This window comes from Leptopilina heterotoma, unplaced genomic scaffold (assembly GCF_015476425.1).
Source record: "Leptopilina heterotoma isolate Lh14 unplaced genomic scaffold, ASM1547642v1 Lhet_361, whole genome shotgun sequence".
Classification (NCBI taxonomy): Eukaryota; Metazoa; Arthropoda; class Insecta; order Hymenoptera; family Figitidae; genus Leptopilina; species Leptopilina heterotoma.
The window spans coordinates 6,531-21,573 of record NW_025111042.1 but is presented as its reverse complement, the minus strand read 5'-3'; the positions used below and the strand labels follow the sequence as shown (position 1 = coordinate 21,573).

The following is a 15,043-nucleotide window of genomic DNA, read 5'->3' as shown; positions in this document are numbered from 1 at the left end:
TTTCAAAATTTTCCTTTTTATTAGCATAATTATTAATATTGCAGCCTTCGCACTCAATAATTAATTTTAAAAAAGTGGCAAATAGTAGCTATTGGTATAAAAAAATAGTAAATAGGAGGTTTTTGTAGACGAGCGCTAAGCCTGTAATTGATATTTATTGACAATTTTCAAATAAGAAAAGTTGAGGAAAGTATGTTTTACTCATATATAAATACCAAACAATAATGGAAAAATGCCTCATTATTAATCGGTAAAAATGTCAAAACTCAGAAATTTCCCAGACCCGTGAGAAATATGCAAATTCGATTGTTCCATTTTTCGCACGTTTTGACATCATAAAAAAGATTTTATTAATTGTATTACTTTAACAAACGTAACAGATTTTTTTATTTTACATTATATTTTTTTTCCAATAGATTACTGTCTATTATAGATTTTTTAGCTCTATGGGAAAATAAATTAATATTGAAATTTCCTCATCGAGTACTGAGAAAATATATATTGAAACATGAAATTAATAAACTTATCAACACTAATAAACTAGTAGCATGCAATAAAACTCGGCGCAATGATTCAATTTTAGATGAAACTAATACGAGAAAATTTGCATAATATATAAATATTAGGGAAAAAAAACATAATTCAAATGATAAGAACAAGGTCAAGAAACGGTTAACGTAATTTATACGTCTAATGGTCAAATTTTCTGGGGCAGGGGGTTATTTAATTGAAGGTCATCGACATGTAAGAAACGTCCAAGGCGTGACTTCCGGTCCCAGTATTTAAGTGTCGTTTGGCATCGTCAATTTTTTTCAACTGTCACATATACATAATACATATTTTTCGTCATGGTAGCCGAAATGACAGGCATTTCTTTAACGACTACCAAACTGAAAGCAAGTTCGGACAAAAATAAATCAAGTGATATTGTTATCGATCAGGAATCGTCAAATTTTTACAAATCCATTAAGAAAAGGCCAAAATGGATAGAAACAGCGACACGTGAAGCTATTTACAGTGTTCTTGATTCTAAAGAAGATATTGAGGATCATCATCAGCGTCATTGTCGATTTAAGGATAATGTTGTCTTGATTACCGCTTACACAAGTTCTGCTGATTCTCGGGAAAAATTTTCGAACGAGGATAGTGTTTTGAAAAATTGTAAATCTTATCAGTGTGAAGAAGAAGAGAAGAAGGAGGAAGAGTTGAATCCTCTCTACAGTGTGATAAGAAAAAAAGGAACGAATAATCCACAAACGGAAGTTGTTTCAAGACAAGAAGAACTGAGAAAGTGGTTGCAAATTGCGTCCAATAGAATTCCGATAACGCGTTTTAATTCTGATCATACGAATATGAGTTCTCAGGAAAGGACCAATAATCTAAATGAAGAACGTAGACCGATTTCAACCCCTAGAGGAGTAGTGGGTCTTGTGGGACCATACAGAGTCCATCATCATAATTTATCCGAGAGGCGTGAATACATTTTACAAGAGGAGGAATTAATTGAGGAGAATAGCGATTATGTTAATGATCTTCATGAAAGTGAGATAATTCGAGAAAGAGGAGGGGAAATTCAGAAAAATAATAATAATTATCACGAGGAGCATAAGAGAGCAAAATGGAGGATAAGGGACGAAGATGAGGAAACTCTTGTTCCTGAAATGATGGTGAGGAATTTTCTCGATAATATGGTGGATGATGATTTGGAAATTAAGGACGATGTGGTCCAGGAGGTGGCTGACAAGATTAAAGATTGGAAACAATTGGAAATAAGAAGCGTTACTGATCAAGTGGAGGGAATTATTATTGGCAAACAGGAAAGGGCTGTTGATGTTCCGGAGTCAATGGATAAGAGTACGAAATCTTCCAACGTTTCCGGTGAGAAGGGTTATTTTTAAAAATTTATTTTATTTTACATCGAAGGAAATATTTCTATTAAAATAATTAATGATTAAAATTTCTTTAATCAAAAGCAATTTTTTTTGGTTTCTACCGTTATAAAGTATTATGAATAATTTATTTTTATTAACAAGGATGTTAAAAGACTGTTATAGGTAGTCAATTGTCAATTATTTGTGTGAAATGTAAATTATTTACCGGTATCGGGGAGGAAAAATTTACTTATATGAGTTTAAAACTATGACATCGTGATACTTAGGAAAATATAGTTTTTTTTGACATAGTTAATTTTTGTTTATATATATTTTCTCGACGTATATATGTACATATAAATGTGCGAAGAATTTATATTATAGCTACCGCTAGTCGAACATTTTTGTCCAACGATACCGTATAACACATCTGTCTTGCATACAAATTAACATCATAACAAGTATCTTCACTCTTGACCACATTTATTTGCTCTTAACAGATAGAGACTACTTTCTATTTTTCGATATTTCAATTAAAAAATTTTTTTGCTTTCATTCGCGCATAATATTATAGACAACTTTTACTGATATTTGATTGTATTTTTCGTGATTTTGGTTCTTTACGGATGGAATTGTCCCAGTTCTTAAAACATGAAATCAAAAAAAGTGATGAAAAAGTAGTCAATAATTAAATACAATTGATGACATGATATAAATGATCTTCTAGAGATTCTCTGTGACGAATTTTATCTTGTATGTCAATTTTTTCCTCTCGATTGAGCGGAGAAAATTGTACACGCATATAAAAGTAAAGAGATCAATGTTTTTTCACGTAATAGATATTAATGAACGTGATGTGGTTATCCTTTGGTTCATTCTTTTTTCTTTCACTCGGATCCCCAGTAAACGAAAACTAATTGAAATGAATTAAAAAGAATTCACAAAGAGCTTTCGTGAATCCCGCTTTGTGACAAATACGAATTGGAGCCATGATGCAATTTTCCTGAATTCGTGAAACTGTATTGAACTTCCGAACCTTCTATCCGTACCAATTCACTGGACAAGTTTTGAGCCTTTAATTTTTTTCAATTCGTTAGCACGAATTCAATGCATTCCTTGGCCATTTCTTTCGAATGCGAATTCGTTTGGACAAATTGGTACATATTGAATTAAATTCAATTGAATATACAAAGAGCTTGAGTGAATCCCGCTTTGTGACAAATACGAATTGGAGCCTACCAAAAATGTTAATTCGTTTCAATTCATTTGAATTAGTTTTTTTTTACTGGGTCGAGTATATTTATGATGATGCGCAACTATATCAGAATCATTAAGTATATGATGCAAAGCATTTAGAATATATAAGACTAGGACAGGGAATATGTCGAACACATGGTGCCCACCACCGTTATGGACTAGGCACTCATATGAAACCAACCAGTCACTGTTACACATAACTGATTTACGCTACTACTGCACCGCTACAAAACACCTCACGCATATCGTTGCATATTCTCATATACATATATCTGCAATATTCACTTTACTATACAGCGAGCTATACAGTTAACCGCTTATTTCGCTAAAGCACACTTCACACATTATTGCTATTATTAGAAATGTGTTCAATCATTTTGCAAAATAGTTATTTATGACTTCAATTGTAACCCCCCGTGTAATTATGATTAATTGCTGTTACTTATTAGGCTCCGCCTATTATGCCCTTAATGAGAATTATCTATTGATGTTAAGATGTTATTTTTACGTTATCGTTTGTTATAGTTTTCCCCCTCTTGATTTACACCTCTGGACGACTAACCTAATGCACCTCTTCTAGAATTAACCCGCCTACAATTTCCCTTTCTTTTTTTTAACTCCGCCTATTATACTATTTGGCTCCACCTATTGAACCTCTTCCAAAAATTAACCACGCCTACATTTCCCTTTTACATATAGATTTATCTCCTATTATACACTTCCTGAATATTGACCCAGTAAAAAAAAACTAATTCAAATGAATTGAAACGAATTAACATTTTTGGTAGGCTCCAATTCGTATTTGTCACAAAGCGGGATTCACTCAAGCTCTTTGTATATTCAATTGAATTTAATTCAATATGTACCAATTTGTCCAAACGAATTCGCATTCGAAAGAAATGGCCAAGGAATGCATTGAATTCGTGCTAACGAATTGAAAAAAATTAAAGGCTCAAAACTTGTCCAGTGAATTGGTACGGATAGAAGGTTCGGAAGTTCAATACAGTTTCACGAATTCAGGAAAATTGCATCATGGCTCCAATTCGTATTTGTCACAAAGCGGGATTCACGAAAGCTCTTTGTGAATTCTTTTTAATTCATTTCAATTAGTTTTCGTTTACTGGGGATCTCATGTATAATTTTCCTTTTTTATTTGGATCCACCTATTAAACCCCGTCTAAAATTAACTCCGCCTATAATTCCCCTTTCTTATTTTTAACCTCTTCTCAATACTCACCACGCCTATAATTTCCCTTTATTATTTTTTGCTCCGCCTCTTTCAAAAACTAACCACGCCTACATTTCTCCTTTTATATTTTTGTCTCCGCCTATTACACCCCTTTTAAATGTTAGCCACGCCTATAATTTTAGGAACATTCCCTTGGAAATATATATGTCAATTTATTTTTTTGTTTTCTAATAACGTACAATTTATTTATTATTTTTTATATAGTACAAAAAGGGTTTATCTTTTAGAGAACTGAATCGTAAATAAATAGTTTCTTATCAAAGAAACGAATCAAAGTACAAACGAACGGATCCTTTTGAGAATAAGTGCAAATGGTCTTTTGGTTTAGCATCAAATGTTAAACCAGGTTACATTTTTGTCTCCGCCTATTACACCCCTTTTAAATGTTAGCCACGCCTATAATTTCAGTCTTTATTTGGCTCCACCTATTAAACCCTTTGTGAAATTAACTCCGCCTATAATTCCCCTTTCTTATTTTTGTCTCTGCCTATTATACCCCTCCTGGGTATTGACCACGCCTATAAATTCCCTTTCTTATTTTTGACCCCCGCCTAGTATACCTGGTCGAAAAATTAACCACACCTACTTTCCTTCTTTTATATATTTTGCTCCTCCTGTTTTACCTCTTTTAAACACTAAACCGCATATTTTTCCTTCCTTATTTTTGGCTCCGCCTATGATACGCCTCCTAAATATTGACCACATCTATTATTTCCCTTTCCTATTTTTTGCTCCACCTAGTATACCATGTCCAAAAATTGACCACGCCTTCTTTTCTCTTTCGCTCATCCTATTATACCCCTTCCAAACATTGACCCCAAGTAGGCGTTCCTTATTTTTTGCTCCGCCTATTATAAATCTCTCCCACATTTTCCTTTCCTGTATTATTTGACTCCACCTGTTATTTTTCATCGTTAAAATTGAACCTGATTAGAATTTTCGGAATTTTCTCCAAATTGATACTTTTATTTATGGTCTTTAGGCATTTTTTCCCCTTTTGATATTAATTTGTGTGACACTGTCAGGTTGATAAAAAAATAGAAATTTTCTTTCTTTCCCTACGATTTGAAAATATATAATTATTTTCTTTAAATTATTATCATTAACGGTCTACTCTACTATTGCAAATCGTCGCCATCGTCGTCGTCGTCTTGATAATTACGAAGCGTTACTGTTATAAGAGGCATTAAGGACCAAATGATATCCCCGGAAAGTCAATGTTCCTTCCCGATGAGAGGCAGGCTTTTCTCTTCTGTATTCTTGGTCATCTCAGCATTCAGTGTTGTGACATTGTTAAGCGCGGTTTCACCGTGTTCGGAGAACCGTTAAAAGATAAATTCAATAGGACAAAAATCTCGTCGAACCATTGAAGTGTCTTGAGTTCCGCCGGTTGACATTGAGTACAAATCGTTATGGTGAATAAATAAAAGAATTGCGAGACTTATTTTTTTAGTGTGAATTAATAGTGTTTTAAAAAAAAATTTTTTTAAACAAAAAGTGCCTCTTAATATTAAATATAGAAAGTTGTTTTTGTTTGTTTATTGTTCACATAAATTTACTTTTCTCTGCTATTTCCATATGCTTAAAAAATTAGTAGATTTTTTTTTATTAATTCTAAACAATTTTTGGTAAAAAATATTTTTTTAATTCGATATTTATTTTTTTGAATTTTGTACTAAAAATTTTGAAAATTATAATTTTGTTTCATCTAGATTTAGGTTTATTATATTTAGCAAAGCAGATTGAAAAAAATGCTAATTCAGTGCAATGTTTGATTAAATTATTTATTCTGAAAAGTAATTTTCAACACATATTTTAAGAAATAAATTATAGTTATTTAAGTGATAAAATCTCGCGGAGCGAAGAAAATAGATTTCTAGTTCATTTGAGAGATAATTAAAGTTAAAATTCAATTGAAATTCTCGACCACGGCGAGACGACGTTCATTGTCTTATGGATTTACTGCAGATAGTCTTTACGAATCAGGTAATAATTTAAAAAAGAAAATTATTAATCGTGTTGCACTTACTGTGAGTCAATTTTTTATTTATTAACAATAATCAAATTTACAATTTCTATACGCACTAAATTTGCTTGAATTGATCGAAAAAAACATAACTCGATTTGATCGATATTAATAGCCTAAAAAGAAGTTAAACAGCGAAAGTCCGGAACGAGTTAATTTTTATTTTTGTGAAAACACTGAAATTTTAAGAAAATCCGCAAAGCGAATTTATTTTATACTATTTCTCAAAAGACTAAATAAATCTTTTGGACATCCCGAGTGTGAAGGATAATTCATAAATCATATAAGATTTCTCTTTTGTTTGTTGTTCCTTTGTGACATGAAAGTGTTTCAAGAAGTTTTTTTTTTAAATAAAAATCTTAAGAAAGGAATGCTAACGGTAATGGAAAAAAAATTAAGAATTATATATAAAATTGAAGACGAGTAAGTTAACCACAAAGTCTTGTAGATGCGGTGAAGTTTCTACTTCCGGAATAATTATTGCAGACGTCTTAGCATATAGAAAGGGAATTGAGGTAAAAGAATAAGAGTGGGGGATTTTACAATTTACAACTGTCGGATAAGTTTCGATAATCATCATCACGACCTTAAAAGTTATCAGGACGAATTTCCAAAGAACAAAAATGAGAGAGAAATTCACATTACGCCAACTCGGTGAATAGTTCTTCGCCTTGTTAAATTAGTGTTCTTTACTTTTCATTTCTAAAAGTAACCAATCTTTTTATCTTTTACAATTGAAAAAAATTACCAATTATATTTGTTTTAATAATTAATTAAATTTGTCAAAAAAAAAGATCAAATATTACAACTTCTGGAATAATTTAATTTTTCTACTGATTGACCTTGAAAAATTAATTTTAACTAATTTTAGAATCAGTTAAATAAATATTATTTTGATTACAAATATTTAAAAAATTACAGGAATACGTTTTTTGTTTAATTTTGAGAAAGTGTAAATTTCTTTTATTCTTGATCAAATTACAAGATTTTGTTGACTTATTGAAATGAACTTTTTTTGGGAATTTAGATGAGAGTCACTGTTTTTTATAGCTCTCTGAAGCATGTTATAATCAAAGTACAAACGAACGGATCTTTTCGAGAATAAGTGCAAATGGACTTTCGGTTTAGCATCAAATGTAAACAGGTAGACTTGAAAATTATTTCCATACCCCGCGTTTCCCTTTTATTTCTCTTTTAATCGGAACACAATTTCAAGATATTTCCACATTTCCTTTAAAAATAATATTTTATATTTATTATAATTAATATGTAACTAATTAAGCTAATTAATTGCTATGTTTTTATTATTTTTTAGGAACATTTCCTTGGAAATATATATGTCAATTTAATTTTTTGTTTTCTAATAACGTACAATTTATTTATTATTTTTTACATAGTACAAAAAGGGTTTATCTTTTAGAGAACTGAATCGTAAATAAATAGTTTCTTATCAAAGAAACGAATCAAAGTACAAACAAACGGATCCATTTGAGAATAAGTGCAAATGGACTTTCGGTTTAGCATCAAATGTCAAAACAGGCTCGAAAACAGAAAGACTTGAGAATTATTTGTATACTCCCTGCGTTTCCCATTTATTTCTCTTTTAATCGAAACACTGTTTTACATTTCCTTTAAAAACGAAAAAAATATTTCCATTTTTCTGTCATCATTATTTTCTTAATGAACTTCTTTATTAATTTTTTATATTATTGAACTAGTTTTTTTTATGGAGCAATTAAAATTATTTTTAATTTTGTCGTGCATCATAATTATAAATTGCAGATTAAATAAATATACATCTAAATTTAAATATAATTTGATTTTAAAAAAGTGTGTGTGTGTCTGTGCGTTTTTACTCGCCTTTCACCTTAGAATTTTCTTCTTGTTTCCTTTTTTTTCTTCGTCAGTCAGATATTCATCAAAACATCTCTGAATAAAATCTTAATGTGAATTCGTATATATACTAATACGCATTATCGTGTGCAATCAGCAAAACGCAAATCATTATTTATGAACTAAGAAAAGATCGTCTAGACTAAATCATATACGTTTTTAATTAAAAATAAAAGAAAAATGAAAGCTACATATTTTTCCATTGAAGAACAATTTTAAAAAATTAATATTTAGAAAACTACATATGCGTTAAAGAATGTTGTAGTAATTTTCGTTTGTTAAAATATTCACAAAATTAAGAGAGTTAGTGAGTCTGAAAAGAAAAGTTTTTAGGAACATTAAAGTAAATCCGCAAACGATTTCACAAAAAATTACTTTATTTCGAAAATAAATCTAATTTATATTTACCCCCCCCCCCCCCTCCTTTAAGACAAAAAACTGCTTATTATTATTATGTTTTGAAAATAACGTAATTTTTAAATTTAAAAACTTTTTTTTCCCTTTTTCAAAAAATGCAATTGAAATTGTGAATGATTAGGGGCGAGGAAAGACCTACATTCTGTTGATTTATGTATATAAATTATAAGTAGGTAATTTTTCATGCATGAAAAAAATCGACACGTGCCCACGTTAATTATAATATAAGTAAAGTAGCATCTCACAGTGTTCTCATAATATCTGAGTAATTTGTTATACTTGAGTGTTCCTCCTTAGTACTAGAATTATATATGCGTGTAGTTACGTAGGCTAATTTGTGCCCATTAACATAATAATTGTCCGCTGCGGTTTCGTTTTGTCTCTGATAAATACAAACAAAATTTTTTTTTCTCTTTTTACTTTCTTGTATTTTTTATTCTATTATTTGTTTCTTTCATTACATAGGGGAGAGAAAAAGATTTTTATTTACCCATAGTTGTAACTCCACGTATGTACTTAGAAATTGAAAATGATTTTTTTTATATTTAAAAAATATGGAAGTATTTTTAAATTTGTCATCCGCCATATTGGATCCACCATTTTGAATTTTAAAAATTCCACTTCAGATTCGTAATCAGCGACCCCAAAAACCCCCGACTAACAAGTTTCAAGCGAATTAAATTAGTTTTAAAAATTTGTCATCCGCCATATTGGATCCGCCATTTTTAATTTTAAAAATCTCAATCCAGATTCGTAATCAGCGGTCCCAAAAAACCCTGAGTAAAAAGTAAACGGTTTAATTAATGGGAAAGTCTTACACATCTTTGGCGCGATTTTAGGGAAGACAATGTTTGCGGAGCCAATAAATAAAAAAGACAGGACTAATTATATTTATTATTCAAAGGATTAATAGGGCGGGGCCAATTTGTTTCAACTTCTATTTAATCATTTTCACACCTATTTTACATTCAAGTAAACACTTTTAATTTTAAACTACACCTATATGATTATTATTGTTCGCATGTAGTAATGTAGTATGGCGTGGCAATAAAGAGTAAAAGTTTTTACACACATACTTAAGGGAATATAAATGATAATTTTTATTATAGACAATAAATGGTTTAGACGAATAGAATTTTCTAGAACAAAATATAATACATATAATGGAAAAACCTTTGTATATTTTCCCCAAGCATGGTTTATTCTCAATTTTACGGATTCGTGAATCTCTTTTCCAAACTATTTTAAATCCAAAACAAAATGCAATCGTTGCGTGCATCACGCAATTATCACCATCATTTTTCTTCATTGAATCAAGATAAAAGTTCTAGACAGAAACATGTTTTTTATCACTAAATTCAATATTTCTTCTCGTCAAAAACATATGTATATCAAATTCTTCCTGTGAGGTGTAGAGCGTATAGAAACAAAAAATGATTAATTGGCGCTCATAAAAATATTTCCCTTTCTAAGTAAACGGTGAATATTTATTAAAATGAATTATAATGTTCTTATACTGTATGTAAATGTTTGAAGAGTATTTAAATCACGTTTTACGTTTTTTTCATTGCTGAAGAGGTTAGAAAGTGAGAATCGATGTGGGTTTTTCGATATATCGATTTAAATCGGTTTGTGATTGGTTGTATGGTTACATGGGAAAACTGTTCCTCCCCTTAGAGAAGATTTGCTAAAGAAAGATTTTTTTTTATCAACCCATGTATTTTTATAAATAAATAAATGATTAGATTCGTATGAAATCGGTCATTCCCCGCGCGTTAACAGGTGGCTATTATATATAATATGGCGGTAGGAACAGGTATATAATACTTTGCAATTGCAAGTGATTTCAAGGGAATGAACACCGTAATTGGCCGGGCATATAACGATTCGTTCGTGGTGGTTCGCATCAAGACCGAAGAAAGTTGTTTTCAATGCCCCGCAGGCACAATTGTTTTAACGCCCGCTAAGATGATGATAATGATGACCAGGAGATCTGTATATGTACTCAAACATATATATACCATTTCTATTGTTATATATTCGCGCTTTTACCACACACAAACCAATTTGTTCCAATCGCATTTGCAATTCAAGTGAAAGGATTTTGCCTTCTCGATGATATATTGTTTATGTATAAAATTTAAAAAGTAAAAAAATATATAAACCAAAGTAACAAAAGCTTAAAATATACATTTAACATTAAACTCTCACTGTCAGTGCACAAAATTTACTGAATTTATTTGAATTTTTATTTTACGTTTCTTAAAAGGCACTTTACTTGCAATTTTTATTTATTTCTTTTTCTCATGTATTTTTATTATTCTCATGTAATATTTATAAAAGAAATGTTGGAGTGTAACTGAAGTATATTATTTATAAGGAAAATGAACATTTTTGGAGTATAATTTTAGTTTGGGAAATAAAAAATCCTTACAATATTGAATTTAACTTTCTCTATTTGTTACTATATGGAAATTAAATTACTAATAACAATAATAAAAGAAAAATGTTTATAGAATAATTAGAAATAACTAATTGGGAAAGAATTTAGAAAGAGGATAAAAATGCCGATAAATGTTGGTTATAGGAATCTGTAATTTTTTTGGGACCGTTATTCACTTGTTACGTTTTCAAATAGTTCATATGGAACACGTGACGACTGAATACTATAACCTTATAAATATAACCTTATAAATAAATATAAAATAAAATAAATATAAATCTTAAAATTTTAATTAAAGCATTAGTTTTTTAAATTTATTGATATATTAATTAATATTTTGCTTTTTTTGTTGTTTTAGCGAGTAACGAACAACATGACAAGGACAGTTTGAACGAAACAGGAAGCACAACGGGTGGCACGGTGGAGGGTGCCCCTGGGGGAAACCCCGGAAGGGGCGAAAGATCTAAGGAAACTGAACCCTCTGCACAAGAGCCATCCTCATCAGCAGTGCCTCCAAGATCTCTTGTATCGAGGATACTATCGAGGGCGAGGTCTCCTGAAGAACTTTTAGACCATTCTGAACCATAGTAAGTTTTATTGCATATATAATAAATAAATATATCTATTATATAATTACATATATTATAATTAATATATAATTAAGCTAATTATGTTTTTATTATTTTTTAGGAACATTTCCTTGGAAACATATAAAAGTCAATTTTAGTTTTTGTTTTCTATTTATTATATTTTATATAGTATACAAAAAGGGTTTATCTTTTAGAGAACTGAATCGTAATTGAATAGTTTCTTATTAAAGAAACGAATCCTATATTTTTGTCTCAGTAAGACAATTATATAATAACAATGCGAGATAATCTGTCCTCACGTAAAGTTAGTGTTTTTAGTTAGTGTTTTTTTTAGTTTTAGTTTTTTTTGTAAATGTAGCAGTCATTAGTAAAAGTAGATAAAAGACAGAAAAAATTAATCGTAGATGAGTTATTTTTCCGATGAGAGAGAAGGATTTTTAAAAGAAGTAATTTTCAATGTTAACGAACTTTGGTAATTTCTTACAATAAACGGCGACAGTAACAAAAAAATAAATAACGGTGAAGTTATTATTTTGTAAAGTGTAAAAACACGGTTGCAACACTTGTTACGAGAATGATTATATTATGACGTTTAAATGACGAACTAAAGAAAAACATTTTTGCATCATGTAAATGAGAATTCCAAGTTTTTGTAACGGACAAAAATGTAAATTTCTAAATCTTATCATAAAAGGTAAATCTCATCACATAAAATAATGACTTTCTCTCTCTTGATTTCTTAATACATTTCTCTTTTCCCGTTTCTCGATAGAAATATTTGCAAAAATTAAAATTCTCCAAATTTTTGTCTTAAAGATAACTGATTTTTTTTTCATTTTAAAAGTTTTTTTTAATTTTTCAAATACGATTGAAAAAAATGTATAATAATTGATAATTGAATAATTTAAAGTAGAATAGTAAGAAATATATATATATATATAAAATTAAAAATGCAAAAATTAAATAAGAGTAAAAATAGAAAATTACAATATAATTATTGTTCTTATTTTCTTTCTTTTTAGTTCGCAATTATGGATCGTTCTGTCAAATGTTTACGGGGAACTGGTGGTGATAATGATGATGGCCCTGTGCCTCGCCGAAGTGATGGATACACCTGTGCCTTTACTCAGCTTACAGGTAATTGAGACATCTGGTCTCCTTGGACTCAATTATCTCTTTTGATTGAAGTCCCCAAAGAAATGAAAAAGAAACGAATAATCTATTTTTCAAAAAAATGATTATAAATTACATTAATAATTCATTTCTATACAAAATAGTTTCCATTCGAAGATTTTGAATTAACTTTCCTTCTTTGTTTTAAAACTGATTGTACCCGAATTAAAACATGTTTCTTTTATTGAAAATTAAAAATTATCAATGCTTGCGTTTATTAACAATTTATTGAGATTTTTAAACTTAAAAGCTATAAATAAATATAAGACTAATAATAATGACGATAACAATAATGACATTAATAGTTCAATAATCTTTGTAATTTTATAATTAATTATCGATTATATAATCAAGAACAAAAAAATCTTTACTCTATTAATTATTATTATCTATTTATTATTTTTTCTAAACATTTCTTTGGGAACAAATCAGTCAATTTAATTTTTTGTTGACTTATAACGTACAATTTACATTAATTATTTTTTATATATAACAAAAAGTGGCTTTCTTTAGAGAACTGAATCGTAATTAGTTTCTTATTAAAGAAATAAATCTTATATTTCTGGAAAATATTCAGGAGAATATATCCAAGTAACGGAATTTTTTCTTATTACAATTTAAACAAAATTTTTTTTTTACTAAAACAATTTTTGTTTATTGAAAATTTAACTAAAAAATTGCTTTGTATTTTGTTTGTGAATTTTATTTAATGAAAAATTTTCTTTGAATATTCTTGTGAATAAATATTTTCCCTTTTTTTCAAAAGGGAATTTTCCTGATGTATATGTATATTGGAAGCATAGTCGTAATCATAAGCATCTACCTCTGGGTCTTAGTGGACAGTTGTCGAAGTTTAGGAAGCAGTGGAATTGGAATTGATGACGCCGAACTCGGTGGTGCATCACTCACGAGATTTGGATCCCTTAAAAGGGCCCATATTTCACGCTCGAGAACAACAACAACGAGTTTCTACATACGAGTTGGAGCCTTACGTACGTAATTTCAAGTAATTCTTTAAAAAAAATAATTTTCTTAAAATTGCATACTTTATTTTTTACTCTAATTTTAATTAATTTATTTATTTAATAACTTATACATACTTACAAGGTGGTAAATACTTTTTGTACTTTTTTGTTACAGAATAAAAGTGAAATTCATTTTCAACTTTTTATATTTGTTTCAGTTTTTGGCCTGGCGACTCTAGTCTTTAATGGACTGGAAATGGCAATGCATTCAATGATGCAAGGAGCGTCTTGTCTCAGTGATATAATTTTCGTTCATCCCGTTCTGCATGGACTCTTCACTTTCCTGCAAATGCATTTTCTTTTCGTCAATTCTCAAGTATGTCGAATTCTTCGTTTTTAGACAAATTTTAATTTAAAAAATCGAATTAAGTATGAATTTAATTAAAAGAAATTTAAATTATTTTCTCTAAAAAATGTCTGAATATTTCTGAAAATTCGTAATTTTGGAAATTAATTTTTAAAAATTTTTATTCGCGATGTTAATAATTATCGAATTTTATAAAAAAGAGAGACAAATTTTCAGGTTCTCGTTGAGAGATTTGGACTGGCAGCAAGATTTGGTTTCACACACTTGGCCGCGACGAATGTGGCAGTTTGGATTCGATTAATAATTTGGGATTCCGCTTTAGAATGGACGTATTTCGTTCATCTCGCTCAAAGAGGACCGCAAACTTCCTCGTCACCTCTTCATCTTCGAGGCTTCCCTCAATCTTTGACGAGGCACACGAGAGACGTTTTGGGTAAATTTCTTAATTTATCTAAGGAAATAATGGTGACAACAAAAAAAGGTTTTTCTTTAGAGAACTGAATCTTAATTAAATAGTTTCTTATTAAAGAAACGAATCTTACAATTAAAAAGAAAGCCAGCTGAAAGTATTTTCGTAACGGACTTTTTGCTTATTATAATTTAAACAAAATGAACATAAGGACTTTTAAAAATCCTCAGAACTTTTTTTTTACTTATATCAAAACATTTTTTTCAAAAAAAATCTTTTTATGTTTGATATTGAAGTTAATATACAATAAAATCTTATTTGCATCAAGACGAATCGATTAGTCTATAAAAACCATAAATTGGATTAGAATTTAGAGAATCAAT

At 29.5% G+C, this 15,043-nt stretch overlaps 1 protein-coding gene across 1 annotated transcript; it reads left to right on the top strand.

Annotated features, from left to right (window-relative positions):
• Positions 1–599: 599 nt before the first annotated feature.
• Positions 600–14,684, top strand: LOC122505624 (proton channel OtopLc-like; the record flags this gene model as incomplete). The annotated part of the gene is given in 6 exon segments (XM_043617366.1): positions 600–1,878; positions 11,515–11,743; positions 12,769–12,883; positions 13,686–13,911; positions 14,103–14,260; positions 14,468–14,684. Coding segments are annotated over 6 exon segments (1,975 nt in total), but the record flags the coding sequence as incomplete, so codon positions are not given.
• Positions 14,685–15,043: the final 359 nt, after the last annotated feature.